Genomic DNA, 27,995 nt, shown 5'->3' with positions numbered 1-27,995 from the left:
TCCATTTCAAAATATTCCGCCCTACGAGCATTAGTCGTTCAATCATTCTGGTTACATTGCTATAGCCATTGAGAATGCAATCAACCTTTTTTGTTCCTTCAAACAACACTATTTACACCGATTACTGTTTTCACAAGCTCAGCTGTCTCGGTCATACTATTTCATTAATTACGCCATTCAATTTCTACAAAAATTAAAAACGAAATATTTAGGAATTTTTTAATTATCTTGCAATGTTCTTCGAAGTTGACCAGACCTATTCTAACAGAAGTGTATGGCGTTACAGTACATAGCGTTACATGCATTAAGGATACTTCCTATTACTCAATCGTAACGTAAATTAAATCTACTTTCCAAAGTACAAGTAAAATAACTAATTATGTGTATTTTATGGTTAACTTATTATCTTGATCATTGAATAAAAGACGGTTGAATTACAGCAATGAGAAAAGTCACTTGACCTATGAATTCTCTACACTAACTACTATTTAACTGTGTTATGAAAGCCAGATAATGAAAAGTACATAACTCTGAGGTCAATAACTGACATATTACAACTTGCTACCGCTTGCACTTTCTTCAAGTTGCACTTATTAACAAGAGTACTTTTTCTCCTCTCTACAGTCTGCTCAGAACTGCGCCTGCCACAAAGACCATTTATTTTCTCAGAGCCACAGGTCCGAGTAGACTTGTATCGTTTCAAGTTTCCGAAACTCTTAACTTCGCGTTCAATTGTGAAGACAATTCGTCAACAGACTCGTCCTGATCTTGCTTGTTTGTAAAGAGCACTTCATTTAGATCGTTGGCAGTGTCGTTGTCTCTTTTATTTATTTTTTCTTTATCCTCGGGAGTAAAAGACTCCAGGTCAATTCCAACTTCACGCCACGACTCTGCATTCATAGCTTGTAAGGTTACACCTGCTTCGCTTAGGTTTTGGAGGCCAGTTCTATTTTCCTTATTTTTTACGTAATATATGAATGAAAACTGGATGGTGAAATATTTGATATTTGACTTATGTACATCCTCTTCATAAAATTCTTTTAAAACGATTGCACAGTTACTACAGGGGGAATAGTTTAAAGTCAGAGTTATTTGGATGTTAATATTTTTCTCTACTACGTCAAGAAAGTTGAGGTTTCTAAGCATTACTTTTTCTGCATGTTCTTTGCAACTGTTTTGGAAGCGTTCTTCGAAAATGGATTTGCCGTCCTCGGCTTTGATAGAGACAATGAGATATGTGCGTTTTGGCCATTTTGTACCAGTTACTCCAGTCAAAAGTAACGTTTTTAAGAAATTTCTATTGAGCACTTGTCTCAGTAGAACACTGCCAGTTTTGTTGTCTCTTTCATTTATTCTTTTTTTTCCCAAGGGAGGTATAGACTCAAGATCAATTCCAACTTCACGCCACGACTCTGCATTCATAGCTTGTAAGGTTACACCTGCTTCGTTTAGGTTTCGGAGGCCAGTTTTATTTTTCTCTTCGTCTATCATATCTAAGTGTGAAAACTGGATGGTGAAATTTTTGATATTTGAGTTATACGGGTCCTTCTCATAAATTTTTTTTAACTCCTTTGCACAGCTACTACAGGGGGAGTAGTTTAAAGTCAGAGTGATTTCGATGTTATGATTTTTCTCTACTACGTCCAGAAAGTTGCTGCTTCTAAGCATTGCTATTTCTGCATGTCCATCGACATTGTCTTCGAAGCGTTTTTCGAAAATGGGTGTGCCGTACTTGGTTTTTATAGAGGCAAAGAGACGTGTGCGCTTTGGCCATTCTCTACCAGTTATTCCAGCCCAAAGTAACGCTGCTAGGAAATCGTCTGGGGTGCGTAACTCTAATGAAACAAAAGTAAAAACAAACAAACAAAAAAAAAAAAAAACATGATGATTAGTAGGTAGAAATAGGCATGCTCTCTCAAATCGAAATTATTGGTGAGCCAGAAAAGAAACTACGCAATTGCAACACGAAATAAACTCTGCAATATTTTTGTATCAATTAGAAAGAGCGTTCGATTCTAAAGCAAATTTTATGATATTCAAAATACATTTTTGAATGTAACTTATGAGCATTTAAAGTGTCGTATATCAGAAATGAAATGTGAATCACAAGTGCTTGCCACTTACCATATTTGCAATTTACCACCATATGTGAAAGTTTAACATAATACGACTTTCATGCTTGTTTTTTGAGACACCAGGCAATATCAATTTTTTAATTGTTTGAAATTACATCATGATAAGATGGAAACCGTTTGATGAGTTTGAGACCCTAGAAAATTATTCAGCTGCTCCAGTAGGTGTTTCCCTGAGGTAATAATATATGATTTATATATTGGTGAAAAACTAGAATTTCTCCTCTTTCCAGAACATAACTCTGAACAGTTAACGAAACAGTTTTATCTGCGCATCTGGAGAAAACAATAGCGTTCATTGTAACCATGTTTGTAAAATGGCAAATAATTTATTACGATATGTTTTTTAAAGTACGAATATTGCCTGTGGTTAAAACCTTTTCTTGTTTTGTTATTGTTTCTGAAGTTAAAGAATCTTTTTTTGGCTCGCTTTTTTCGTGAAAAGAAAAGTTGTTCCTCTTTGGAACCTTACTTTAAGTAAGACAACTTTCCACCTGTCTAATGTTGCATATTTCTATTACTAAACTCATTTTTATTGTGAATTAGTCATGCCGATTAGTAGAAGAGTTTTCGCTACATCGTGTGAGGTTTCCAAGACTGTGAGATATACTTTCTTCCGACTCCGATTATTTAGCAAAAAGTCAAATTTGCCGTGGTCCTTTAAATTAAACCTGCTGCAACATAACGCCTATCTAACTTTATTATCCAACTACACCTCTTAGACTAGGTTTACACTAGACAAAATTGTTCCGGATTCGTGATGAATCCGGAACGTTTTAGTACCGGATTGATTTTTCCGTTTACACGAAAGTGGACGAATCAGAAATAAAAACTCCCCGGTTTGGTCATGTCTCCTGAGATTTGAATCCGGAATTTAAAGTGGGAACTTTGAATCCGATAACTTTTGAATCCGGAAAGTTTTGTCGTGTAACCGCTCTTTTTCTCGAATCCGGATATTATTTTCGCCTGCAATCTTTTGAGTTTGCGGTGAAACTAAAATAGAGGATCTGGTGCTAACATTGCTGGCGGTCTCTGGTTTCCTAATCTTGTTGCAGGTTCAGGCGATGAATTTTATCATGTGTACGGCAGTATTTCTGAGGAAACGCAAATTATTATTGCAAGGAAGTTTAACGTCAGCCAAACTTTATCGTCGACTACGCAGATGGCTTGGCATCTGTCCAGCAGCTCAAATTTGCCTCAGTGGTATCTAGATCTACTCTAGCCTTTTTCGGGGGAGGCATTTTCACTTTGTCGATCGAATGACGAAACAACCCTGGGCTTGGTAACCATTCCATTTCGAATGTTCCCGGAGTTATCGATGTGTGTAAACGGTCAGGAATCCGAATATCCTTACAGTGTAAACGCCTACGAATCCGAATACTCCAAAATTGATGAATCCGGAAGCATTTACGAATCCGGAAAATTCTCCCCTAGTGTAAACCTAATCTGAGAGTACGAATAACGCATAGACGAGTACAAATATCACGCGGTATTTGTGCTCTGGAGTACCGGTTAAACAGGTTTTCTCGCATCGCGCAAGCGAAGAATTAGATTGTAGTTACGAAAAAAAAAATATTGGCAGACATATTGAATCATATTTCCGACGACGAAGAGTCAGAATGGCTGGAAAATATAGGTCCAAGTTTATTAGATGAATCGAACGAAGAAAAACAGCTAGACGAACAGGAAATTTCTTCATTTATTGAAGAAAATAGAATCAGCGACACGACAATGCGCCGTTTCGCTTCGCATACTTTTGTCACGCACTCCCGTTAGAGCGTAAACGTAATGAAAACATGTGACTTATTACGTGGCAACATCCGGGATAGTTAGAAGTGAGTTGTTGTTGTAATTTTTGAAAAACAAAAACAAGAAATATATTCTTCTAGAAGCGTTAGTTATTAAGAGTTCTTTGTGGTTCTTGGAGTACGGGTAACACTCCCCGTAAATAAATATCCTCGAAATTCGCCCACACTGAAATAATAGTTTGGCGTGTTGGATAATAAATACCTTACTAGACGTTTTTTTGTGTAGTATCGCTGAGTATTTTTACGTGTTATTTTTATTTAGACTCGCCCTACGGGCTCGTCAAAATACGGCACGACTCGTAAAAATACTCAGCGATCACTACACAACAAAACGTCAGTAGTAGGAAAAGGGGGTTTCTGGCACATTTTTCAAAATACCCTGAAAAACAGGGCAATTTTGAAAACTGATTTTTTTCATTTTTTATCTCATAAAAAAAAAATGTTTTTTAAGGCAAAATGATTGGTGCATTTTTTTCTTTCAAAAATCAAAGCAAAATTGAAGATTTGATTCAGTGGGTTTCTGGCACATTTTCAAAACACTGAAAAAAGGGCAGTTTTGAAAACTGATTTTTTTCATTTTTTATCTCATTTAAAAAAAAAAAGCGATGTTTTTCAGGCAAAATGATAGATGCATTTTTTTCTTTCAAAAATCAAAGCAAAATTGAAGATTTGATTCAATGGGTTTATGGCACATTTTTTAAAATACCCTGAAAAACAGGGCAATTTTGAAAACTGATTTTTTTTATTTTTTATCTCATTTAAAAAAAAAGAACGATGTTTTTCAGGCAAAATGATTGGCGCATTTTTTTCTTTGAAAAATCAAAGCAAAATTGAAGAATTTTGAGATTTGATTCTCAAGACAATCTCAAAATTCGTTTGAACCATCAGAAAAATCTAATGACAATATCTCAGAAAAAAACACATAGAGGCTTATGAAGCATTCTCTTCATCGAATTCCTTCAGGAGGTAGCTCAGTTTTAGGTGGAACAATCTGAAGCTCTTCTCTGACAAATCCTCGCTTTGGTCCATCTTTCGGATAGTAAAGAACAGGTTCTTTTTCATTCACAAGTGCTTTTTCGATATTGGAAACTTTCAGAGACCAGATTAGATCTGTTGCTCTTCTTTGTCCAGCTTCTAACTCGCCAGGAGAATAGAGATATCTCACGTTTTTTTGAATAGTCAAGTCTCTTTTCTTTCAAGCCAACAGGTCTTCAATAAGAAGTTGAACTCTTTGCGTCAACCACCTTTTCTTTGATTGCGTCAATTGGTTTCTTTCCAGTCAATCTTGTCTCCTCACGATTTAATGCTGAAACAACTTCTGGAAGCCTCTACACCCATTCTGTTGATCTCGTTCTGTCTTTGAAGTTCATCTCTTGGCCGTATTGGAAACTAAAAAGGCACTCACCCAAAGTTCGACTAAATCGCTCAACTATCCCTTGATCTCTATGAACGTTTACGTTTCCTCTTCTAATTCTCACATCATGCTTTGCCATCTCTTTAGTTGTTTCACCCATGAATTCACGTCAAGGATCAACCTGAAGAATTTTTGGCCATCTCAATGGTCCTCTCTTGTAAATTTTCTGGAAAGCCTTTGTGACCTCAGAAGATTCTTTTGAGGTGAGAGGTTCAGCAGCCTTGAATCTGCTCGCAACATCGACCACTGTCAATGCATATTTATAGACCTTTCTAAATAGTTTGTCATGAGGAAGGAAAAGAAGATCGGCCGGATGAACTGCATTTGGAAAATCAACATCAAACGTTGGCCGTGGGATATGCTTAGGTGCAGGCAAATAAATCTGCCAGATGGCTTGTCTCATCAGCCAAAGCTTTGTAACATCTTCAGGAACCCGAGCTTCTTGTGCCAAATTTTTCACTGCGCCCAATCCCTTCCAAAATCCTTTCGGGCTATAGTAAACTCTTGAAAGTTTTCTCTCCATTTTCTTTTGCTTTCAAAAAAATCGACTTGCAGCCAATCCCAAAGCCAAAGCCATTCCTCCGGCATAAATCATTTTACCTTGTTTCTGTTGTGTGTTCGGTTTGTAGAGGTTAGAAAAATGTGGTTCTTTCATATCAAGCTCTTCACTATGTGCCTTGTTGTAAAGCTTTAAAGCATAATCTATATCAACAAAATTTTGATTTGCCTCTTTTTTGATTCGGTCGTTTGCTGCAATCCAGTCGAGAAGCTTTGTTCGATTCTCTTGATATTTCTCATAAGCTTCCTGGTATTTTTCTACAGCAAGATCGAGTCTCTTCTTCTCTTCTTCAAAACTATTTTTATCTCCCCTCAAATATTTTGTGAGATAGCTCCCACCAACAAATGCAGTTGCATTGATGAGTGCTCCTCTGATCATTATTGCTATGCTTGCCATTTTATTAATTATCACCGTTATTTTTGAATAATCGTTCTGCCTATCTCACTCCGTGAAACAATATCAAGACATCCATCGAGACTGTCTTTATATTCACTGACTGCCGAACATTTCTTAAGATGGCAAAATTTTCTGTTCTTCAAGATATTTTTTTTGCTGCGATTGATCCAGCAATCACGAGAGTGAACTTTACATAGTTCATGAGATTTCAACTCGGATCACAAGTCATCGGTTCTTTGATAACTCTCTTTGCTACCCATCCAATTCCAGCAGCCAATCCATTCAATGTAGCTGAATCAGTCAAAGTTTTCACAAGTGTATTATCAGACATTTTTTATTTGAAAGACAAAAAAATTAATCCATTGGTTTTACTCCTTTTGGAATTTGAGGCAAGTCCGCTTACTCTACCGCAGAGATGCGCTGAATTTGCCTTGGTTCTGGGTTTGGTCGTAATTTTACGAGCTCCATCAACTCTTTCCTTTTATAGTACAGTCCAGCCAGTGAAAGAACAATACTTGATACTGAAAGAATTTGAGTGAGTGAGAATGATAATGATGATGATGATGGCTCTGGTTTTGGTTCTGGTTCTGGCTCAAGGTTTGGCTGCTTCGAAGCATTCACCTTTTTTTGCTCTCTAACTCTTCTGTTATGTTCAGCAAGTTTTTCCCCAGCAGCGACACGCCCTGGATCTTTTTTCGGTTTCGTCTTATTTTGATCAGTTAAAGTGACTTGTTGTGCTGGCGGCGACTGTTGCCCTCGCTCTGCTGGATCTTGAGATTCTTTTTCTTCCATTTTATTTCTTGTCACATTATTTTTCAAGTTCTTATTCAAGTTCTTATTCAAGTTCTTATTCAAGTTCTTATTCAAGTTCTTATTCAAGTTCTTATTCAAGTTCTTATTCAAGTTCTTATTCAAGTTCTTATTCAAGTTCTTATTCAAGTTCTTATTCAAGTTCTTTTTCAAGTTCTTTTTCAAGTTCTTTTTCAAGTTCTTATTCAAGTTCTTATTCAAGTTCTTATTCAAGTTCTTATTCAAGTTCCTATTCAAGTTCTTATTCAAGTTCTTATTCAAGTTCTTATTCAAGTTCTTATTCAAGTTCTTACTCAAGTTCTTATTCAAGTTCTTACTCAAGTTCTTATTCAAGTTCCTATTCAAGTTCTTATTCAAGTTCTTATTCAAGTTCTTATTCAAGTTCTTATTCAAGTTCTTATTCAAGTTCTTATTCAAGTTCTTCTTCAGGTTCTTCACAATTACTTTCTACTTCAACATTAACCACATTTGGTTTTAAGGGAACTTCAACATTTTTGACAGTGAGAAGAGCAGCACTTGCGATCGCCATGTACTTTCCATACTTCAAACTCAAGCTTCCTGCAATCATTCCGAGTTCTCTCTTCACAATGAAGTCATCGTTCAGGTCTTTCATGAGTTTTCCTTCATCAACAGGGAGAAAATACGCCAACGCTTTACACGAAAGCTGAAGAAATGTGTCGACTATCGCATCGTAAGTCTTTGAAGAGATTGAGGCCTCATATCTTTTGAAGTACTTCTCAAAATCTTTCTCAGAAAGCCTTTTGACTTGATCCTGGGTGAGAGAGACGCCAATCATTTCCCTTGCTCTTCCACTCGCAACGAGAACAGCAAGTTGCTCTCGGTGATCTGAATCACTTGTGGGTTCTGCTTCAAGAATGTTCATAGCAATAATATCTGTGATTGCTTCTTGTTCTTTGCTCGCTTCGCTCATCTCTATTTTATTTCTTTTTTAAATTTTATATCGAAGGGATGGCAAAGTGATAAAATCAGATGAGAATATTTCTCATTCTTCAGCTTTGCTATTAGTTCAATTTGCTCTTCTTTCGACAAATCACCTGCATAATCATCAGATGTTGCCTTCATATCCTTGGCCGAAGGTGTGTAGAGTAAAACCAGTGCAGCAATGTTTTCTCTGAATGGTTTTGCGATACTTGTCATCTGCTGCGTGAGCACCCAAACACTGATTCCCTTATGTCTTGGGCTAAGTGCTAAATTCATGAGTTCATCTGTCCTCTGCTTCACATCTTTTGAAGCCGCGCAGTCATCAAGGATGATAAGTGTATTAGTTACCTCATGAACAAAACTAATGAGCTTGAGACAAAAATCAATCTGGTTTTGAAGTGGAGACAAGATAAAGAGGTCTTTGTCTAAATCCGAAAATTATTATAAGTTTTGTTGTGGATGAATTTTGGACAAATCAAAAAAATGTAATCGAATTTCTGATTAAATTTATTGCTCAAAAGATTGACGACATATTTTGTCTTTCCTGAATTTGTTGGTCCAACTATTAAAGCATTGAAAGGAATATTCTGAAGATTTATATTTTATAGTGGCCATGTGAAAAAGTTGAGATCTTGTCTTCTCTTATGATTCCCTTATCATCATTTGTGCTCAGAGCAATCTTGTTGATGGTCTCACTGAATAACTCATGTCTGTGTGATCTGATTACATTCATCTTTCTCATTTGTATGTTTCCGCTAAATAAGCACTTTTTGTAGTCTTCGTGAGTTATATTCTTCTTTATCACAGTCCTCCTCATTCCCTTGCACTTCTTCTCTTCTTTGCCCTCAAGAATCTTGTAGCTGTAAAGTTTTGCTCTCAATCCAACAAACTCCTCCATAATATTTCCACCAGCCTCATCTTTCGTCATGCCCACAACTTTTTTGTTGCAACCAGTTGGGATCTTTGAAATGTGGTCTTTTGGAAACCTGCTGGTGTCAAACTTTTCTTCAACATCTGCTGCTATGTCCTTGTAAAAGTCTTCAGTTTCAATCTCATACATGAGACTGTCAGTGTCTGTGAAAAGAAGCTTGGCTTTATCTCCATATTTCTTTTTTATGTAGTTGTAGTGGAGATCGTACATCAAAGTCTTGCTGAGATCAAGAATAGCCATTCCACAGAAAACTGGCTTGTCAAACTTTATTGATGTTCTCCCCATATGTAGTGCAATGAGATTTTCGTCAAATATTGTGCAATACTTAAAGTTTGGTTTTGCTGAAAGCTTTTGTGCTTTCTTTCGATTGTTCAGAAGCCTCACATCAACTCGTTTCCTGATGTTTTCCATTGTTTTCCCAAACACAAAGTTGTTCATCAACTTGAAGAAATCCTTTTCAAATTCATTCTTTGCATTCGTGCGCAAATTTGTGTTGAGCTCTATATAACTTTTCAGCCAAGGTTCTTCTTCAAATTTGATTCCTCTGTAAATCTTTTTCAGTCTCAAGCCGAGTTCAAGGCACTGTTTGAGATTCTGGTGATGAATGGTATATTTCTTCTTATCGTTCAGATTTGGCACAAGTTTCTCAACTTTGTTTGAGTTGATCATGATTCTCTCTTGAGCAAGAGGATAATCGTTGTGAGGATCATGAAGCTCGTTTGGATATTCAAGATCCACTTCAAGAATGCAGGGAATATTTCTCCAGTCTTCAATCTCTGCCTGACTTATCCATTTGAAACCTCTGACAGGAAGAGGTTTGCACATTGCCCATCCATAAAGATTGTTTGCGTCAAGATAAGTCAGATATTTTGATGGTTTTTCTCTGTCAAACTTTGAATTCATGTATTTGTTGTTTGCTTTTCCATAGCGATTTGGGATCATTGAGATTCCTCCACGAATTCCTTTCTCAAACATAAGAAACATGTCTGAATCACTCAAAAGCTCAAGCTCAACTTTTGTCACCTTCAATGCCGCATCCCAAGCCAATCCAGGAGTAGTGTAATACCAAGCAGGATCGAGATTGTAATTCTCAAGGCAAACGTTTCTGAATTCTTCAAACACATCTGCAAGCAAGAGAACATCTGATTTGAGATAGAGATCATGATAATCACCCATGTTCTTCATCTTGAACTCATTCCAGATTTTCTTTGCGTGCACATAATCTTCTTCACTTATGTCACAGTCATTCAGCTTTGAGTAAAACTCTTTTTTTGGTGGAAGTTCTGTTTCTCCGAACTTTTCAATGCTGTTCATGTAATCATATGGATAAACACCCTTTCTTGAGATCAATTCGATTTTAGTGTCTCTAAACACCTGCCCAGTTTTCTTCAGCCTATCGTGGCTCAGATTACTAACCAGTTTATCGAGAGAAGAAGCCATGAACTTTAAACTATCGATAAAGCGAAGCTCAGTCTTGATGGCAACTTCTTCTTTTTTGTTGGTGTAAGAGCCAACAGCAACAGATTTGCTGAAGCTGATGTACTTCTCTTCATTATTGGGAATGCATTTTATGTCTCCCTTGGTCTTTCCAAGATTCTTGACAAAACGATGAGAGTCATAACAAGCCAAGTTGTGAAATATGACAGGAGTGAACTTTGGCTTCGCGAATTGAAAATTGCAATTTCTGTGTGCAGCTCCTCTATACTTGCCAGTGAAATGACAGTGATCTCTAACTTTGTCGTGCGAGTTGCCAATCAAAGTGAGCACAAGAGGATCAGTGGGGAAAGACTCACCACATATCCAACAGCACTTCGCCGCATTGAACATTTTCTTGTCTTCATCAGTGAAGATCATCTTTTTAAAGTCAATTTTTTTGTGAATCTTCTTGATGTTCTCTTCTAGCATTTCAACAAAGATCTGAGCAACGTCCTCATCCTCAGACTTTGCTCTGTAGATGACTGGCTCTTGAGAATAAAGCTGGTCATCAAAGCAGACAACCTTATAGCAAAAGCTGGACGGTTTATATTTTTGATATTTAATGGTGAAGCTCTTATCACTTCTTGGCTCACAAGAGTGAATAGGTTTTGTGAAAGATTCAAAGTCAGCATAAACAACAAACGGCACTCTTATTGATCGGTTATGTTTCTTGAATTTGATAAAAGCTCCTTTGTTTGGCATTTGAATCTTGACAGCCTCATTGTTTGCGCAGAGCACCTCGTGCTCCGCAAGCTTTTCTCTGCTTGAAAAGTGATTCAAACACCTGAGACAAAATTCTTTTGGTTCTTTATGCTTTGAAACTTGACTCGAGAGAAGCCTGCTGATGTTGTTTATCAAGCAGTAGTGTTTATTAGCAACTGCGTCTCCGTCTTTCTCGATAAGAAGAAGATTGATCACCTGATTCCTCTCTTCGGCTGGTGACTTGCTTATTCTGAGAGGATAGACTCTGGCCTCACTTTCATAACCAAACACGTTTACCGCGATATTTTCGTTCTGTTTTTCAAACTTTTTTATCTTGTCAAGCTCAACCGGGAGGTTGATTCCTCTCCGGTCGAGTTGATCAGATTGTTCTCTAAGAATCTTTGTTATTCTTTGAGGGTTTTTCTGAACTGGATAAAGCGCTCTTGTAATGCACCATTTAAAACATTCATTATCTTGATTTTCCATATTGATTATTGCTTTTATTCCTTTAAGCGCTTTCGGTAGTTCGTTGTAAGAGCTGCCGTTCAAAGGGTTGTACTCTACAAGACGCAGGTCAAGTGAAATGACTCTGTGAAATTCCCAGTTACTTCCGTTGTTGTTGAATTCTTCAATTCTTTCCTGAATAGTTTGATCAAATCTTTCATACTTTTCGCTTTCATCAGTTGCATTAAGATTTTCAATTGTGTTGGTGTGGAAATAAGCGTCAAGATACTGAACTTCTCCATCCATAGCTCGCCTCTTCATCTCGCAAGAAAGAATCATCTTGAGTCTTGTCTGGCGGTTCTCTCTCATGATTTTCAAAACTGCCGGTTTTGCCTCCTGCATGAACTGATTTGGCCCAAAACCTTCAACTCCATCTATTCTGAATTGTCTTGCGAAACCTCTCAATGCAGATGCTGACGCCCGAACTGTAAATGGATTATTTTCGTAGTTTTCAACGAACTCGTTCCATTCATCTGCTATTGTTGCGTCATCCGAAGTGGTGACGTATGGTCTCAATCCAAACATCTCTTCAATTTCTCTTATTTCTCTTCTCCTTTGTTCTTGCGGATCAAGCGTCAGCGCCAGCGACAGCGACTGCGTTAGCGACTGCTCAGAATTTCTTGTTGGTCTGAGAACTGGAGCATTGAAATCTGCTGGAATTGGGTGATCAATAATGTTTGATGTCGCTGACGCTATCAACTCAATCAACTCCCGCTTTCTGAGGCTTGAATATTTTTTTAGCCCGAGTCGTTTTGCCTCAGCTTTTAATTCTTAACATTCCAGTTCTCCACTTTTTATAAAAGAATAAAAAATTTATATTTTTATAAAATTTTATCTCGGTTTTTTTTCAGCTTTAGAAATTGGCTGGAATAAGATCAGTGTTGTAATTATAAAAATCTGCTTTTCTTTTCAAAGTAAATTGTGAAATTATTCTGAGCTCCCCTCGCTCGCCTTCGCAATGATCTTTTATTTCTTCATCTGTCAAAAGCAGAAAGAGGTCTTCATCAATATCTTTTGGAAAGCGATAAGTTTTCTTCAGTCTTATTCTATCTTCTTCTATTCTATTTTTCCAAAATTTATTTTTTATCTTGTGAATGAGATCAAAATCTATGTACATCATAGTGAATTGATGGCCGGTTATCTTTTCACGCTCGTCTCTCAACAATTTTTGATATTCCTTTCTCGGTTCAAGATATGCAGCTTCAAGGTGCCTTTGAACGAGAAAAGGTTTGCTTTTTCTGAGTCTTCTGCCAACTTCTCTCTTTTCTTCGTCGGTAAGAAGATGATAATCATCAAGAGTCCATTCGAATGGTTTTCTCACTGTTTGTGTTTTTATTTTTCTTGCTGGATCTCGAAATTTACAGACAAAGCGGAATTCTTTGTCTGCGTCATCCATTACTAATTCCTATCGCTTCGCTTCTCGACTTCCTGACATTTTTGTATAATATAAAAATATTTTAAAAAAATATAAAAAATGGAAGAGAAGAAAAATTTGATTCCAATAAGCACAAAAGATTTCAGAGAAATTGCCAAAGGCTGCGGAATAAAATACAGAAACAAGATTCCAAGCAAAGAATTGAAAGAAATGCTCGGCTATTGTCCTTTGAAAAACAAACGGAAGGTTGAAGTGAGTGATGAAACCAGTTTTCGCAAAGAAGATCAATCACTAGGAGAAGCCGCAAAAGATTGTGGAATGTCGAATTCTTCTGCTATTAAATATGCACTGTATAATAAAAGAAATTTCATCAAAAGAAGATCAGACCAGAAAAAATTATTTGTGAGAGAAATATGACATGATGAAAGATGGCGAATTTGAATAATTTCAATTCACCTGTCTGTTTTTCAAAAGCCAACGCAAAGACGTCAGGGTTGTTATGGAAATCGTCCACCAATGAAAATTTGTCTGATGCATCAGACAAATTTTGTTATGTTTACATCCTCGTCGCGGAAGAAAAAATATTATTTCAAACCAGAAACAGCGGAAGAAACCAAGTTTTAATTCATGATTTTTGTCTTGAAATAAACAAGGAAAACCTACTCGGTCTTTTGTCGAATTCAACTCTCAATTCTTTGCGAGTGTAAGCAGAGAGCCCAATTTTTTTGGTATTCTTTTTTTATTTCCTCTCTGAGAGTTGTAGTCTCTTCCTCAACTTTCTCTGGAGAATTTCGTCTGAGTTCTTTTTTCAGAGAATAATATTGATCAATTTCGCTCAGTATCGAAGCGAAATCGACATCTGTTATCGAAGAGTCTTTCAAGGCCTTTGACACGAGTCTGCTGATTGTTCGTTGCTTCGCTTCAGCAAGAGAGACGGTTTTCTCATGATTTTCAGTCTTTTTCACGAGGAATTTGTTCGCGAGAGTCGTCGCGGCAGACGCGAAAGTAAGCAAACCCGCAATGCTTGTCAAAGGCACAGAAATTATAATTCCCACACCGATCAAAGCACCTGCCTCATTTAAGAACTCTAGCCCAAAAGAAAAGGTCGAAACATTGTCTTCGTTTTCGGACTAGTAGGCCGAGTTTCTGTTTGTATCCATTATTGTCGCAAAATATATTATTTTTCCCCGCGCTAAAAATGGCCGCTCGCGCGAAAAAAAATGTCTGGCGAAGCGATTTGCTGAGGCTGTCAGCGTGCACTATCGAGATTTTGAGCACGCCTACGTATATTGAATTTGATTGCGCGGTTCTGCTAGCTATGTTCTAATTGTTAGTTAGGAACATTTTGAAATAAAGATACTGTCAAGTTTTGCAGGAGACGGATTTTTATTTTAGCACACAAGATTAGAAGTGTCAATTTTGAACTCAATTCTGTTTTTAAGGTCGAAAAAAACTGCACGTTATAAGATTGCATAATATTCAAATATGTTGTATTTTCAAAAACGTTTGAAATTCTGGGTAAACCAAAGGATAACTTTTAGTAACAGAGGCAAAACCGGTTAAAACTGGTTTTAATTCCTTTAAAGCCCCGCGTTTGAAATCATCGCCTTTGTTTCCTGAAGACAAACCGCATTGCCTGTAAAAATCAAGATTATTCAAAAATTGTTTTCGCGATTGGAGTTTCGTTTCATACCATGGTCAATATTTTGGTTTCCACTGGAAGGTTCTTTAAGGGTTTCTATACCCGGAAATAAAACTAATAAATTAATAATCGACCGAACGTGGCGCAGAAAAGAGACAAATTGAAATAAGTAAAGAGCTGAATACGTTTCTATGGCAAGAATGTTTACACCTGAATTTCGCATTTTATCGAAAGCGAGACAAATCGAATGAACAGGATATTTTAAAGCTATTTTCGAGGGGTTGAAATTTTAATCAAAAGGTGCTTCGTTTCAAGTTTCGAACCGTGAAAATAGCAATGAATTAGGTCTTCGGGAAACGCTACAAATGATTGAAAACATGACCCGAAGAGGGTCTGAGGAAGCAAAGAGAGACAATGATTCACACAGAGCGTCGCAAACGTACTAAAGGAAAGCCTGTTTCACAGCTCCGTACTCCTCTTCGGAACTGGTCGTCGAAATGTGTCGAACGTTTGACTGACAATTTGACAGATGTGTTTTCAGATGTCGCTCACTTAAAAGTGGTACACGTGTGTAAAGAATCTCTGGTGTTGAACCATAATTTATATCACAAATGGTGATGAATTAGGCTGCAAGAACGTTCTCGAAGGAGATTTATGAGTTAAGGATTGGGCGAACGTACCTAGACAACCGTTCATTCAGAATCACACCCAACATTTGCTGGTATGATATGATAAAAAAATGAAAGAACATGAAGCCGAATTTCGTGTCGGATAATGATTAATAACCAAACCTTTCGCTACTACTACGCTGCAAACCTTCCTATCCAAACCACTGTTGCCCTTTGGAGAGATTAGGACAAACATGAAGAGTAGCCAGGTCAGAGACCTTGCGGAGTAACAAAGGACCGCCATCTGAACTAAAGGTCAAAGAGTAATATAAGCGTGTCCTTGCGTAACACATGGTCATAACTCAACTGAATGTAAAAACTAAACGATTACCGTATCCCTGAATGACAAGGTGAGCAAAGCAGTGGGACCATGGGCCTGGCGACCCAAGAACACCACAGACAACCTAAAAATACAGATGAACAACTAAGAACACCGAAGAACTGACGCAAGAGTTCGCGTCACACTTGCACGTGAGCAAGCCACAGACTCCTTTTGTGACCGTGCCAATTACTATTGGTTAAAGAATTTTATTTCCTTAATCCGTAAGGAAAATGCGAGGGAAGCTCGAAAAAATCACACTTATCTTCGTCAGGGTGAAAGAAAATACCAATTACAAGTCTACAATCATTTTGTCAAGGAAATGGAGACGGATAAACCGTCATTTATCCTGATGAGATACGGATGCTTTTAAAGAATACTTGTAATCCCTTGTTACATAGAGTAATCGCTTCTGTGCAGAAACCCAATTCAATATTAGCCTTTGCTCCTGGGAAACAATAAATTGAGAAAGAAATTCAGCTGAAAAGTCAAAGAATGAGGAACCCTTTACATCTACTTTTTTACCCAATTTGTTTCGTCTATAAGCCGGTGGGATCTCACAGCGTATCCATAAAGTTTTATGATAAAACTGAGACGAAGTTGATTTGGTTTTCAACTTCTCTATGCATTTATCTTAAGATGTACGAGCCTTTCTGTGTCATCTATTCATCTATATGGGGAGGGTTAAATGAATGATCATCTTGATTTTATCTGCGTTGACTTTCTTTAAAGTTGATCCGCTTTTCAATATCAATACTCGAAGAAAATGGCCCCAGTTGCGACAGTGTGAAATTCATTTAGTGCTGAGGGACCCTTTGTAATTCTTCCTGTCCTTTTATGCTCTCTCTGTTTGCTTTCCCAAAGTTTTCAGTCAAATATTGTTGTAAGTGAGTAAAGCTTCATCGAAGTCTTCTGGGGGAGCTCCTTAATACTCTTGTTAAGGAGGGTCTTGTTAAATGGCAAGTTGCACGCGGTGTTAAGAAAAATACAGGATTAACGAGGATAGTCTTTCTTCTTCTTCTTTCTCTGTCTACACTCTATCTATATATTTCAATATGTAACTATATACTTATATCGGTACAACTAGTTCAAAACGAAGACAACATAGGCGAAACTTGAGATTAGCATAACGTTTGATGATTATTGATCATACCTGCTCTTAGGGCTAATTTGTCAGTTGATAGCAACTGTAAGGCTTCTTTTGTTTCCTCTAATGAGTCTTTAAACTCTTCTTACAAAGTAAGAGATAAGCGACCAAAATTTGATAGCGTAATTACAAGAAAGAGCAATGGACAAAATGGAAAAATATCATGCAGATATACTGATTGTATGAAGTACGCGTTCCGCATAACAAATAAACATGGTCCATATGAAAATGCCTATGAGATCGAGGACGCGAGGTGCGCGTAGCTAATGTTTCTAATTCTGTTAATCTCAGTTCTATTTTGGAAGGATTTTATGTTACTTACCTCCCCTTCCCCCGCCCCTGGGGGTGGAAGTAAAATGAAAATCGTTTGATAAAAGCCGAAGGATTTCGGGTCACGAAAAGAATGAGTAGGTTTTGAGGACATCTACCTCAAACAACGTGACAAATACTGAACTTCTTCCTCGAAGGTAATCGAGATGCTGGGGCAGTTCTGAGTAGACATGCAATGAGCCTGAGAATAATCCGTCTGTCACAAAATGAAAGCGGCTGTAAGCAGTCTTATGAAATTTAAAACTAGGGTGAGACAGTTAGTCTGTTGAAACTCGTTAGTCAGCAAGACCGGCGTAATTTAATATTATTTCTTATTTTGGAATCTGAGGAAATGTTTTTTCTTTTAATTATACATAGGTTTGGCCTTGAAACATGTGACTGTTATTGAAAGACTAGGTTTACACTCGAGGAGAGTTTTTCGGATTCGTAAATGTTTCCGGATTCATCAATTTTGGAGTATTCGGATTCGTAGGCGTTTACACTGAAAGGATATTCGGATTCCTGACCGTTTACACACGACGACAACTCCGGGAACATTCGACATGGAATGGTTACCATGCCCAGTGTTGTTTCGTCGTTCGATCGACAAAGTGAAAATGCCTCCCCCAAAAAAGGCTAGAGTAGATCCAGATGCCACTGAGGCAAATTTGAGTTGGACAGATGCCAAGCAGTCTACGTCGTCGGCGATTAAGTGTGGCTGACGTTAAACTTCCTTGCAATAATAATTTGCCTTTCTTCAGAAATACTGCGGTACACATGATAAAATTTATCGCCTGAACCTGCAACAAGATTAGGCAACCGGAGACCGCCAGCAATGTTAGCACCAGATCCATTTTGGTTTCATCGCAAACTCAAAAGATTGCAGGTGGAAATAATATCCGGATTCGAGAAAAAAAGCGGTTACATGACAAAACTTTCCAGATTCAAAAGTTATCGGATTCAAAGTTCCCACTTTAAATTGCGGATTCAAAATCTCCGGAGACACGACCAAACCGGGAAGTTTTTATTTCGGATTCGTCCACTTTCGTTTAAACGGCAGAATGAATCCGGTACTCAAAGGTTTCGGATTCATCACGAATCCGGAACAATTTCCTCTAGTGTAAACCTAGTCTAAGTCAGTTAATTGTTACAGTATTTTTAGGTGAATAGGATTGTTATTAAAGGGTCCCCAATTAGCGCCTGCCTTCAGCGGGTGTTAGATCCCTTAGACACTGAAATAAAGTTATTATTACCTTTGTCTTTATCATTATTATTATCACTATTAGTATAACGCAATGTAGGGAATAAAAATTTTCAAAAAAGCATCAGAACTGTATATGAACAAACTGCTCATAGTGACATTACAAGTACTGTTACCCCATGCACACTAAAGCTAAAACACGCTTTTAAGCTGTTTTGTTAGACACATTCTAGAAATGTTTTCTCCATAGAAGTTGCTGAAACTGATGTTTGTCGACTTCAAATTTCACGCAATGAAAATAGAGGTTAGTGATTACTTGAACCTATAAAATACTTCAATTTTCTGTAGCTGATTTTCATCCAGTTGAACCGGATTTAGCTAAACATGTTTTGCTGGTGTGAATGGGGACTATACAATAGGAAGTATTGAGCAAAATTCCTTAAACACACTGCTAACTGTTAACGACGGATACTAACATCCCAGGTCGAAGCTATGAAGAAATGTGAAGAAACAACTCTCTGAAGAAATTCGTGAATGAACAATTACAAACTCCTTCGAAAATAAGACTTCCTGAGAAAAACGCGTTCCCTATCAAACTCGCTATTTGTCACAACAGTGGCATAAGAACTCCTGCTCTTCAATTATGAGATCCCCTACAAAAAATACGTGTAACTTACATTCAAAACTAGAAAATGAATTTTCTTCAAAAAATAATTATCTGCACAGGAAATATTTTATTCGTAACAAATACGTTCATCTGCAAATTGAAGTTGGTCTAAAAACGAGTTATTTTTTACATGAGTGGGTAATTCTCTCCGAAACGTTTTCTGCTATTGATGTAGTTACAAGTTACTTTCAAATTGACAAAAAATCGGGAGATTTTATACAAGCTCAAAAATAGTGGCCCCATCAATACATTCTCTTATACTCTTATATATCCATATTTAAACTATTCCTTGATGAACTGGGGTACTTCGTGCTCCACAAAGCTCTATCTTCTGTGCGCATCCAGAGAAAGTGCAACACAACATTTCCATTTGGTGATTATTCAAAAACTTGATAATATGTTTAAATGAAAAATTTCCTTTTTGAACAGAAATTACAAGATATCAAAACAGTAATCCCCTATGCTCTCATTGACTAACTGCTTTTAAAGTTCATAACTATCATTTCCCGATATGCCTTTAAACAAAACTTGTACATTAGTTTCCAGAACAAATTATGGCTTCACAAGACTAAGGCTTTGGAGTTAAAAATTTACCACAGAAAGTTTATGGGGATCACAAGGAATAATATTTTAACATAGAAAGAGTTTGAATATTGTGTAATATAATAGAAACTAATTTAAACACTTTTGGTACCAATATCTGGCTACCAATGAGGAATTGCTTTTACTATTTTTTTAAATTGATTGAAAGGAATGCATTTCATTTCAACTTGAATCACTTCCCAGTGGCCAACTCGAAAGCTTTTGCCCCTTTGGCCGCGACACTTTTCTCTTATCTAAAGTAATTTTGCATTTCTTATTTACTTTTTTCTATGACTTTGTAGTTTTTTTGATTGAGTGAGATTTATATAACGAAAATAAGTGTAAATACATAAAATTGGTACATTTATATTAAAAAAAAATTGGCGTTGTGGTGATGATAATCCACGGTATGGAGCCAGTGAATGCGATTTGAAGCGATCAAGCAGCAGTAATGCAGTGGTTTTATTCTGCTCTTGGTCTAATTCCTACACAATGCAAGCTTTTTGCAGTTAGAGAAAAGAGCTAAAGAACTCATAATAAATATGCGTCAAACGCCCCTTGTAGTTTCGACGCATTCGCTTCTGTTTACAACGATTTACGAGTTAACTTAATGGTGAAGTTTATGTTACTGTCGAAGAAACTATTTTACCTTTCTTTTTATTTCCACCACTGGCCATTTTTGTCAATAGAGATTGGTTCGTTCCTACTGAATATCGACTGCAAGACGACACTATTTCAGTTGGTAGCCCTACAAACCAATGTTGCAAAACCTGCAAGCAAACAAAAGATGTTAAGATTGTTCAGAAGCTGGTCACAAGATAAAAATGATTGTTTTTCAAGTGAAAGCCACTGACATATTTACTGAACTTGAAGCTGTTCTCCTTAACCCACAGTAACCCACGGTACTCTCATGCCACAGGGGTCCTACGTAACCATTACGTTGGCAACGTGACCTCCCAAGCTTTATATAGCATGTTTACGTGTTCTATTGTCTCTAGTATGGTTCGTTCATGTTAGTTTGACAACAGAAAACCAACGCAATTACAGAATCGCTTGGCATTTCTAAACAAACATCGAGTATCTTAGAGCCTACTTCCCTGAGACCAAGATCACGAAGTATAATTTGAGAAATAAATCCCCTGTCATGCCCGCTATTCGCACAAACCGTTTTAAGAATACATTTTTTAATAGAATTGTTTTTAAGTATAATGTAGCTTTGTGAAAGTGTACTTCCTGTATTAGATGTAACATAAGATATGTAATTTTATCTTTTGAACAATAAAGACACACAGACACACAGAGTATATTCGGTAGGTTTCTATGAATTGTTCAGTGGCATTTTGGGTGAAAATTTCTAGCTGTCGGGCATTTAGGCCATTTGAGACTGATCAGAAGCGTAGAGGTTTGAAGCTTCGACAACACTGAGTGACTTTATGGATGCATAAGACCAGAGAATTTGTCCACTAGAAAAACAAACTTAAGTTTTGGAATCGTTTGACATTACTAAACAAACATCCGATATCCTTAAAACGTTTGAAGGAACCTTTCAGTGGATATTCTCTGAAAATTTCTGTCAATTTAGTCCATTGGAGACTACGCAGCGGCCTAGAGGGCACGTGTTATAATTCTAGATCGAGGTCGTTACAATCTAGTGCACCGATTGCTTAAATAGTGCTTTACTGCGAAGGATCGTGCACATATACGTTTCATAACCGCAGTTCATATATATGTATTTCATATGTTTGTTGTTTGATTTATCGTCTACGGGTTTATGTCGAATTAATTTAATGGCCTGCTCCCAGTTGGCTTGTTAGCTCAATTGGTAGAGCGCTGCACTAGTATCGCAGAGGTCAGTGGTTCGAATCCCGTACAGGCCTGAATCTTTTTCAGGTCTGATTTTCACTATTGCTTAAATAGTGCTTTACTGCGAAGGATCGTGCACATATACGTTTCATAACCGCAGTTCATATATATGTATTTCATATGTTTGTTGTTGGATTTATCGTCTACGGGTTTATGTCGAATTAATTTGATGGCCTGCTCCCAGTTGGCTTGTTAGCTCAATTGGTAGAGCGCTGCACTAGTATCGCAGAGGTCAGTGGTTCTAATCCTGTACAGGCCTGAATTTTTTTCAGGTCTGATTTTCACTATTGCTTAAATAGTGCTTTACTGCGAAGGAGCGTGCACATATACGTTTCATAACCGCAGTTCATATATATGTATTTCATATGTTTGTTGTTGGATTTATCGTCTACGGGTTTATGTCGAATTAATTTGATGGCCTGCTCCCAGTTGGCTTGTTAGCTCAATTGGTAGAGCGCTGCACTAGTATTGCAGAGGTCAGTGGTTCGAATCCCGTACAGGCCTGAATTTTTTTCAGGTCTGATTTTCACTATTGCTTTAATAGTGCTTTACTGCGAAGGATCGTGCACATATACGTTAAGTACTATAGTTCGTGTGTTATTCAACACGAATAATACTACACGCCATCTCCGCGTGGCTGAGCTGGAGGGGTAAAAATTCAAAAATTTTAAAATTTAAAGATTTAAAAAAATATTTTTTTTGATAGACGTAAGCATCTTCCTCGATGTTGCCGTCTTGACTGCTTAAGGTGCCTATTTAGAATCATGCAATCCGCGGGTCGACCGTTTCCCGACCCGTCGCTGAAGCCTAAATGATCTGGAATTCGTTTCAATGAAAAACAGTGCACTACATGTGGACCTTCTCACATACACAAACACAGAAACAAGGACTTGTCTCAAGAATGTTCGCAGTTTGCAGTAAACATCGATCTAAATGCGAACACCAAGCATCTTACCTTGTAATATACTCTACGGGTTCCTTCTTCCCCTTTATGTACTGTTAATGAAGCTTAAAACCCACCTTTGTGAAGATGATTCAGCTCAGTTAAGAAACAACGCTCAAGGTCTGATAAAGCAGGTTACTAGGTAGGCAAGACTAAAGTCCTGATGTAGAGTCTAAGGTCCTGAAGGTTGACTAAAGTCCTGAAGGTTGACTGAGAAATTAATTTATCTCTTACTTACACCAAAATGCGGTATTAACATAACAAAAGGAACCCTTCATTTGCCCGAGGAGTGGCGTGAACTATTTAATAAAACATTAGAGCTAAGTGTTTCAAACAAGAATGGCGGATAAAGGTACATCTGACGAAGTTTGAGTTTTTTTCTTTGTTTGGTCCCAAAATTTATTATAACTACCATTCTCAATCAACCTTGCTTGGGATGCTATAAACTGGTTGTGCCATTAAGGAAAGTGCATCCAATTCATACTCGTGGAGACATGTTTACACTATGGGGCTTCATTTGCATCATCTACAGACACACGTCGAGGTTGTTTTTGTTTCCATGTAAGCTGGACTCGTTCGATCAGGACCAACAGAGAGAAAAACAACATGGAAATGGAGGATAATCAGTTGAATCTGGATAAGAACTCATCTTCTCAAATGTATTTCACATTTACAACCTGAACAGGAACAGGTATTTGAAAAGATCAGCTCAAATTTATTGCTCGCCAACACACAGCAGGTATTTTCTTGTAAACATTGTGCGGAGCTCGTCAAAGAAATTAATTAGAGCACAAGTTCTGCCCGAAAGTATTGCTCGTCAATAATCAGCATGTATTTTCTTTAATATGTGTACGTAGAAAACATGCCGCTCCCAACTGTTTGCACAAGGACAGGAGATGATAGTGAAAACAAAATCAATTGAAACTGAACGACCGCTGGAACTGGTTACCATTGTACAAAGGTGAGAGCAATCCAACTTTTCATATTTACCAGCTTACTCAGAAGACTCAAGCGTTAAACTGACAATTAGATTGTCTCTGGCCTTTAGATTTTCTCCTCTTCTTTGACGCTGATTCAAGATCGTGCATGGGGCACTTGTAATTATTGCGTGGAGCTCACCAATAAATTAGTTATAGCACAAGTTCTGATAACTAAATTTTTTTCTTTTCTTTTTTTTTGCAGGCCAAAGGAGAGCTTTCTTTCCACATAAACTGTGGCTCAAACTAAAGACGAGGGTCCAACAATCGGAGACTTTCAACTTATATTTAAGGAAGAGCTAGGAATATGCATTTATGACCTTTTATAGCGAAAGTACCACTGCCAAATGTGTGACTTGCATTTCTCTCAGCTAATTGCATGTGACTTTTATTTTTTGATAATATATAAACATTTGTAATCTCAGGGAATGTCTATCGCCGGTGCTGGATCCCTTATCTTAAGATTATCGTAAAAAATATCGAACACTTCTCGACGCCGATTACAAAAGTATTACATGTTAAAAAAGGTATATTAACCAACTGCTCATAACTGCAATTACTATTTAACTTTGTTCCAAAACAAGCTTTACGACCTCCAATTTTATTTGTTCAGTTTAAGTTCTTCTGCGGAAACCAACTAACAGGAAGTGCTTGGCAAAATTCTTTACGGACACCTAACTGTTAACGACAGATACTAAATCCCAGGTCGAGACTGGTCGAAGTTCTTTACAAAAAAATTGTTACTCTGCAAATACAAGTTCCTTCGAAACGACAATCCCCCCTGAAAAATGCATTCCCCTTCAGGATTCCCACCCTTCAAATATAAGACTCCGTATAAATTTAAGTTACATTCAAAGTTATGAAAAAAAATTCCTCAGAAAATAAGTTTTTTCACATGAAATAATTTATTCGCAACCTGAAGTTAATATAAAAACAAGTTATTCTCGACGTCGCTTTTCGTTAAAACAATCGTTTGCAGTTGCTTTGGGTCAGCAAATCCTCAAAGCAGTCCACTAATCGAGGAACTGGGAGGGAACAAGGTCTACAGAAAGTTTTAAGAACTTTTAAGCAAAGAAGTTTAAAATTAGCCCACTTTAAAAAAGCTTGCGACCCCATCAGCCGATTTCTTACTGATCGTACCGCCGATTTTATCAGCCGGTGGCGGGGGAGAGAACGTTGCGTTATGAGACCAATGAGACTAAAATTCCCTGGGCCTTTTGATCATGTGATCAGCGAAACAAGAGATCCTCGTAGGTAAACGTGAGAACGACTTCCTTTTGGGAACGAAAATGGTTTCCCTGCGGCTTTTCTACGGTCTCCATCTCCCTTAGCAAGTCTGAATTGCATCGAATGATTGAAAAAAATAAATATTCTTAGTCAGACTCAGGAGTGTACAGGTCAACCTGTCATGTCAATCAAGTTAGGACTGTAAATCGTTGAACGTTGGTTATTATTTAATTTTATCATTTTATTTTGTCAGTCCAATCCGACTAGGACGTTCATGATATCGGAAAAGAGCCGGCCGCTTTTACTGCAAAATCAAATGAAGACCCCAGGCAATAAGCGAACATTTCAAGTGCTGCTTGACTCAGAACTGCGAACTAATTCATTCCCCATGATTTTTTTTTTTTTAATCACTGGAGGAAAAGTACAACTCAAATGCGTTGGGATGTCTTCTTTTCTCAGCCCTGTGTGACTTGTTAGACCTGTTGGACAGGTTAGACTGCTTATGCAATGGAAATTTTAGTTTCACGTATACCTAAGCTACATGCGTGTGGGTTGACTCAGCGTGGGCACTCTCTGCTTCATAACTGGATGAACGGCGAAAAAATTCGTGGTTATTGACTGATCAATCGCAGAAAACAAAGGAAGATGACCATTTAGCGTTGGAATGGCAAAAAATGACAGACAAAATCTCAGCTTTAATTCAACTTGTCCAAAATGTGAACGGATTTACAATGTACTTAAACTCTATCAACATCTAGAATGGGCCATGTGTAGCGTAGTCCAAACGAGTACAAGAACGATGGCAACACAACGGTTTTTAATAAGTCTCATAAAAGCCCGCAACATTAACGACATCCGGGAAGCCCTTTCATTCTACTGCGCATGCCCGAAGGGCCTATGACATCACAGCATCGTTACACCATGCCCTGAGCGACCAGAAGGACTGACGGAAGTAAGCCCTAACCTTAAGATAAACCGTCTACTTTTCACAGCCGTAAAACTGACTTGTTAAACACTTACAGTTTTCATTTCAGAGACATTTCTTCGCATCTACTTTGCACTTCTTCTTCTTTCCCGCCTTCTTTTTCTTTTTCCCTATCTTTTACGTCCCTCTCTTTTTTTCTTTCTTCAGCACCTCTTTCAACTGCTCATCCGTTTTTTTCGTCCCTTTGTCTTACCCTTTCAGGGCTGAATTTATCTCGGATCAGCTGAACGAGAATATCAAGCCATGACTCATTAGACATAGCTGTTAGGGTTACCCCTGCTCTTTTTAATTTCCGTAAGCCTATTTTATTTTCATCCATGTAAATGTTATACAGTTGTGAAAATCGTATTAACAAATTCATCTTGGCTTTGTGTTCCTCGCGGAATTCCGTCAACTTAACTGCGCAGTCGTAACACGGCGAGTAGTTGATAGTTAGAGTAATGGTGAGATCCTGACTGTCTTCTCCTAGAACTTCCTTAAAATAAGGATCTTCAAGCATCTTACATTCTGCGTGACGGCCTCTGCTGTTTTCATAAACTTTGTCAAAAATAATTTCCTCTTTCTTGTCTTTGATGACAACTATTAGCCACGTGTGGCCAGGCCACTCGTCCTTTACTCCAGTGAACAGTAATCCTTCAATAACTTTCTTCTTGTCTACAAAATGATATTTTAAAAAAAAGCTAAATTTGGTACGTTAATAAAACATGAGCAATTAATAATTTATTATTAATAATTAATAATTAATTAATAAAATTAATTAATAATTTATTATTTATTATTTTATTAATAGAAAAAACCAAGGTCGTGAGACGACTGAAATTTTAATTCAAGAATTGTTTGTTTCGCCAGGGTATGGGACCATTAGATTGACAAAAAGTGAGGGAGGTTTGTTTCATTTTTTTAAGAATGAAGCAAGTTATTGACTCTGTCCAATTATTTCCTGTTGTCTGCTTGACTTTGGTTATTTTCATAAACGAGGGGACGCGCAAGACAGAAACATTCCCAATTAGTTTCGTCATGTTCTGGAGTTCTTGATGATTCTACCAAATCAAAGCAATTACGGCTTTTTTGACGGGGTTTTATCCAAAGTTTGACTAAACTGACTACACCCTCTCACCTGGCCGAGAGGGTGTAGTTCTGGCGGGTGAATGCTCAGTGTTACTTTAGCGAAAATTATAGCCACCATCTTCGATTTTTGCACCGGAAGGCTAGGAACAGAATTTTGTATCAAGGGGTGATCATGAACGAAGGCCAAGAAAGAGGAGAGGCGAGGATAGGGGATTGAGTAATTGAATATTTTGCGTTTCCCTTAGCCCTTTCACACCGATACTATCACTCCAAATCAAACATGGCCGGTCGAAAAACGATCGCGAGTTTCTTAGCGATAAGTTGCTCGAATGAGCTTGCACTGCAGACTAGTTTTACCCCAAAAATAGAGCACTTACCTATGAAGTCTATCACAGACTTTGCCTCTGCCTTCTTCTTTTGCAGATCTTTGTTAATTTCTTCATCGCAACACTTCTCCTCAATTCCTTTATCGTAGAAAGAAATGGCTTTCTTGAAGTTGTGGTCCAGAAATTCTTTGTGACCTTGTTCCAAAAACTCCTTAGCCCTTTCTATGGCTTTATCTACGCAACCGCTCTCTATAAATTCCAAAACAGAAACTAATTCAGTATGCATCTGTCTATCTTCTCACTAAAGTGGAATTAAAAACCCTGCACGCCTTTAGGAGGGTTGCAATGGGGTGATGGCTTTTACTTCTAACGGTTAATATCATTCCATCGTTGTCACCATAAAATTTTTTACGGTTAGCTTTTTTTTATGACTATCGGTCAAATTTGTCAATTTCTATGGTTTAAAGCTAGTTTTTGTTTTTGGCCGTTTTATTGCCGAGAACCACCTTCGATGCTGAATATGATTAACGAAAATAAAACTTGATTTCTAAGGAGGTTAAGGCTAATCTGATTAATATATGTTATGGCAAAACATTTTTCTTGCACACTATGTATTATCTACAAACATCATACAACAACTGCTTGATAAACCAAGGGTGAGGTCGTTTCAGGAAAATCGCAAACTGAGGCCTTGTCGTACCTCAGCTGAAGTACATACAAAAAAGACAGAATAGATCAAACTCGGCCGGCCTTTTGCTGGTGAAAGAAGATGCAAATGCTTCAGTATGCACACTTCAGAACATTTCACCATTCGCCTTTACTTTCAATAAAATATCTTCACCCTCTAGGAGATTTATCACTTACAAGCTATTTGAACATCTAAAATCACATGTGGTATCGTCAGAAATACTGCTACCGACAGAAACCGCTCGAATGTTTACATCTGACGTTCATAGAAGTTGATTTAATTTTGGACTTTTAATTTTAAATACCGAGTGAATCTATTGATGAGAAACTCTAAA

General features: G+C 37.5%; 3 protein-coding genes and 1 long non-coding RNA gene across 4 annotated transcripts in view; 1 reads left to right on the top strand and 3 right to left on the bottom strand.

Annotated features, from left to right (window-relative positions):
• Positions 1-68: 68 nt before the first annotated feature.
• LOC111335764 (DNA dC->dU-editing enzyme APOBEC3) lies at positions 69-22,616 on the bottom strand. Its single transcript, XM_088760849.1, has 3 exons — positions 22,468-22,616; positions 20,234-20,354; positions 69-1,835 (listed from the first exon to the last, which is right to left on the bottom strand). Exons 2-3 carry the CDS (start codon positions 20,259-20,261, stop codon positions 700-702), a joined length of 1,164 nt encoding a protein of 387 aa, XP_088616975.1. The 5' UTR covers positions 20,262-20,354; positions 22,468-22,616; the 3' UTR covers positions 69-699.
• Positions 3,816-12,441, bottom strand: LOC148731931 (uncharacterized). The gene has a single exon (XM_088760848.1). The coding sequence runs from the start codon at positions 12,197-12,199 to the stop codon at positions 8,657-8,659; it is 3,543 nt and encodes a 1,180-aa protein (XP_088616974.1). The 5' UTR covers positions 12,200-12,441; the 3' UTR covers positions 3,816-8,656.
• A 3-nt stretch (positions 22,617-22,619) lies between the features above and the next one.
• LOC111335765 (uncharacterized) lies at positions 22,620-24,313 on the top strand. The gene is made up of 3 exons (XR_002695379.2): positions 22,620-23,081; positions 23,248-23,351; positions 23,573-24,313. It is a non-coding gene; the product is annotated as an uncharacterized LOC111335765 (long non-coding RNA).
• A 956-nt stretch (positions 24,314-25,269) lies between these two features.
• Positions 25,270-27,995, bottom strand: part of LOC111335748 (uncharacterized) — a 46,757-nt gene continuing 44,031 nt past the window's right edge. Inside the window, exons 10-11 of the mRNA XM_088761966.1 lie at positions 27,025-27,222; positions 25,270-26,233 (exon numbers count right to left, since the gene is read on the bottom strand). Coding sequence (XP_088618092.1) covers positions 25,743-26,233; positions 27,025-27,222 — 689 coding nt within the window. The 3' untranslated portion in view covers positions 25,270-25,742. The remainder of the gene's footprint in view (positions 26,234-27,024; positions 27,223-27,995) is intronic.

This window comes from Stylophora pistillata, chromosome 5, assembly GCF_964205215.1.
Source record: "Stylophora pistillata chromosome 5, jaStyPist1.2, whole genome shotgun sequence".
In the NCBI taxonomy this organism is placed as follows: Eukaryota; Metazoa; Cnidaria; class Anthozoa; order Scleractinia; family Pocilloporidae; genus Stylophora; species Stylophora pistillata.
The sequence above is the reverse complement of the archived record's forward strand: the minus strand, read 5'-3'. Positions and strand labels throughout refer to the sequence as shown.

Bases quoted from the DNA above. Each gene is read 5' to 3' on its own strand.
- LOC148731931 (XM_088760848.1), bottom strand. From the start codon at position 12,199: ATGTTTGGATTGAGACCATACGTCACCACTTCGGATGACGCAACAATA.
- LOC111335764 (XM_088760849.1), bottom strand. From the start codon at position 20,261: ATGGCCAGTGGTGGAAATAAAAAGAAAG. The intron at 1,836-20,233 runs GTAAAATAGTTT...TTGTTTCATTAG, and splicing joins TGGTGGAAATAAAAAGAAAG to AGTTACGCACCCCAGACGAT.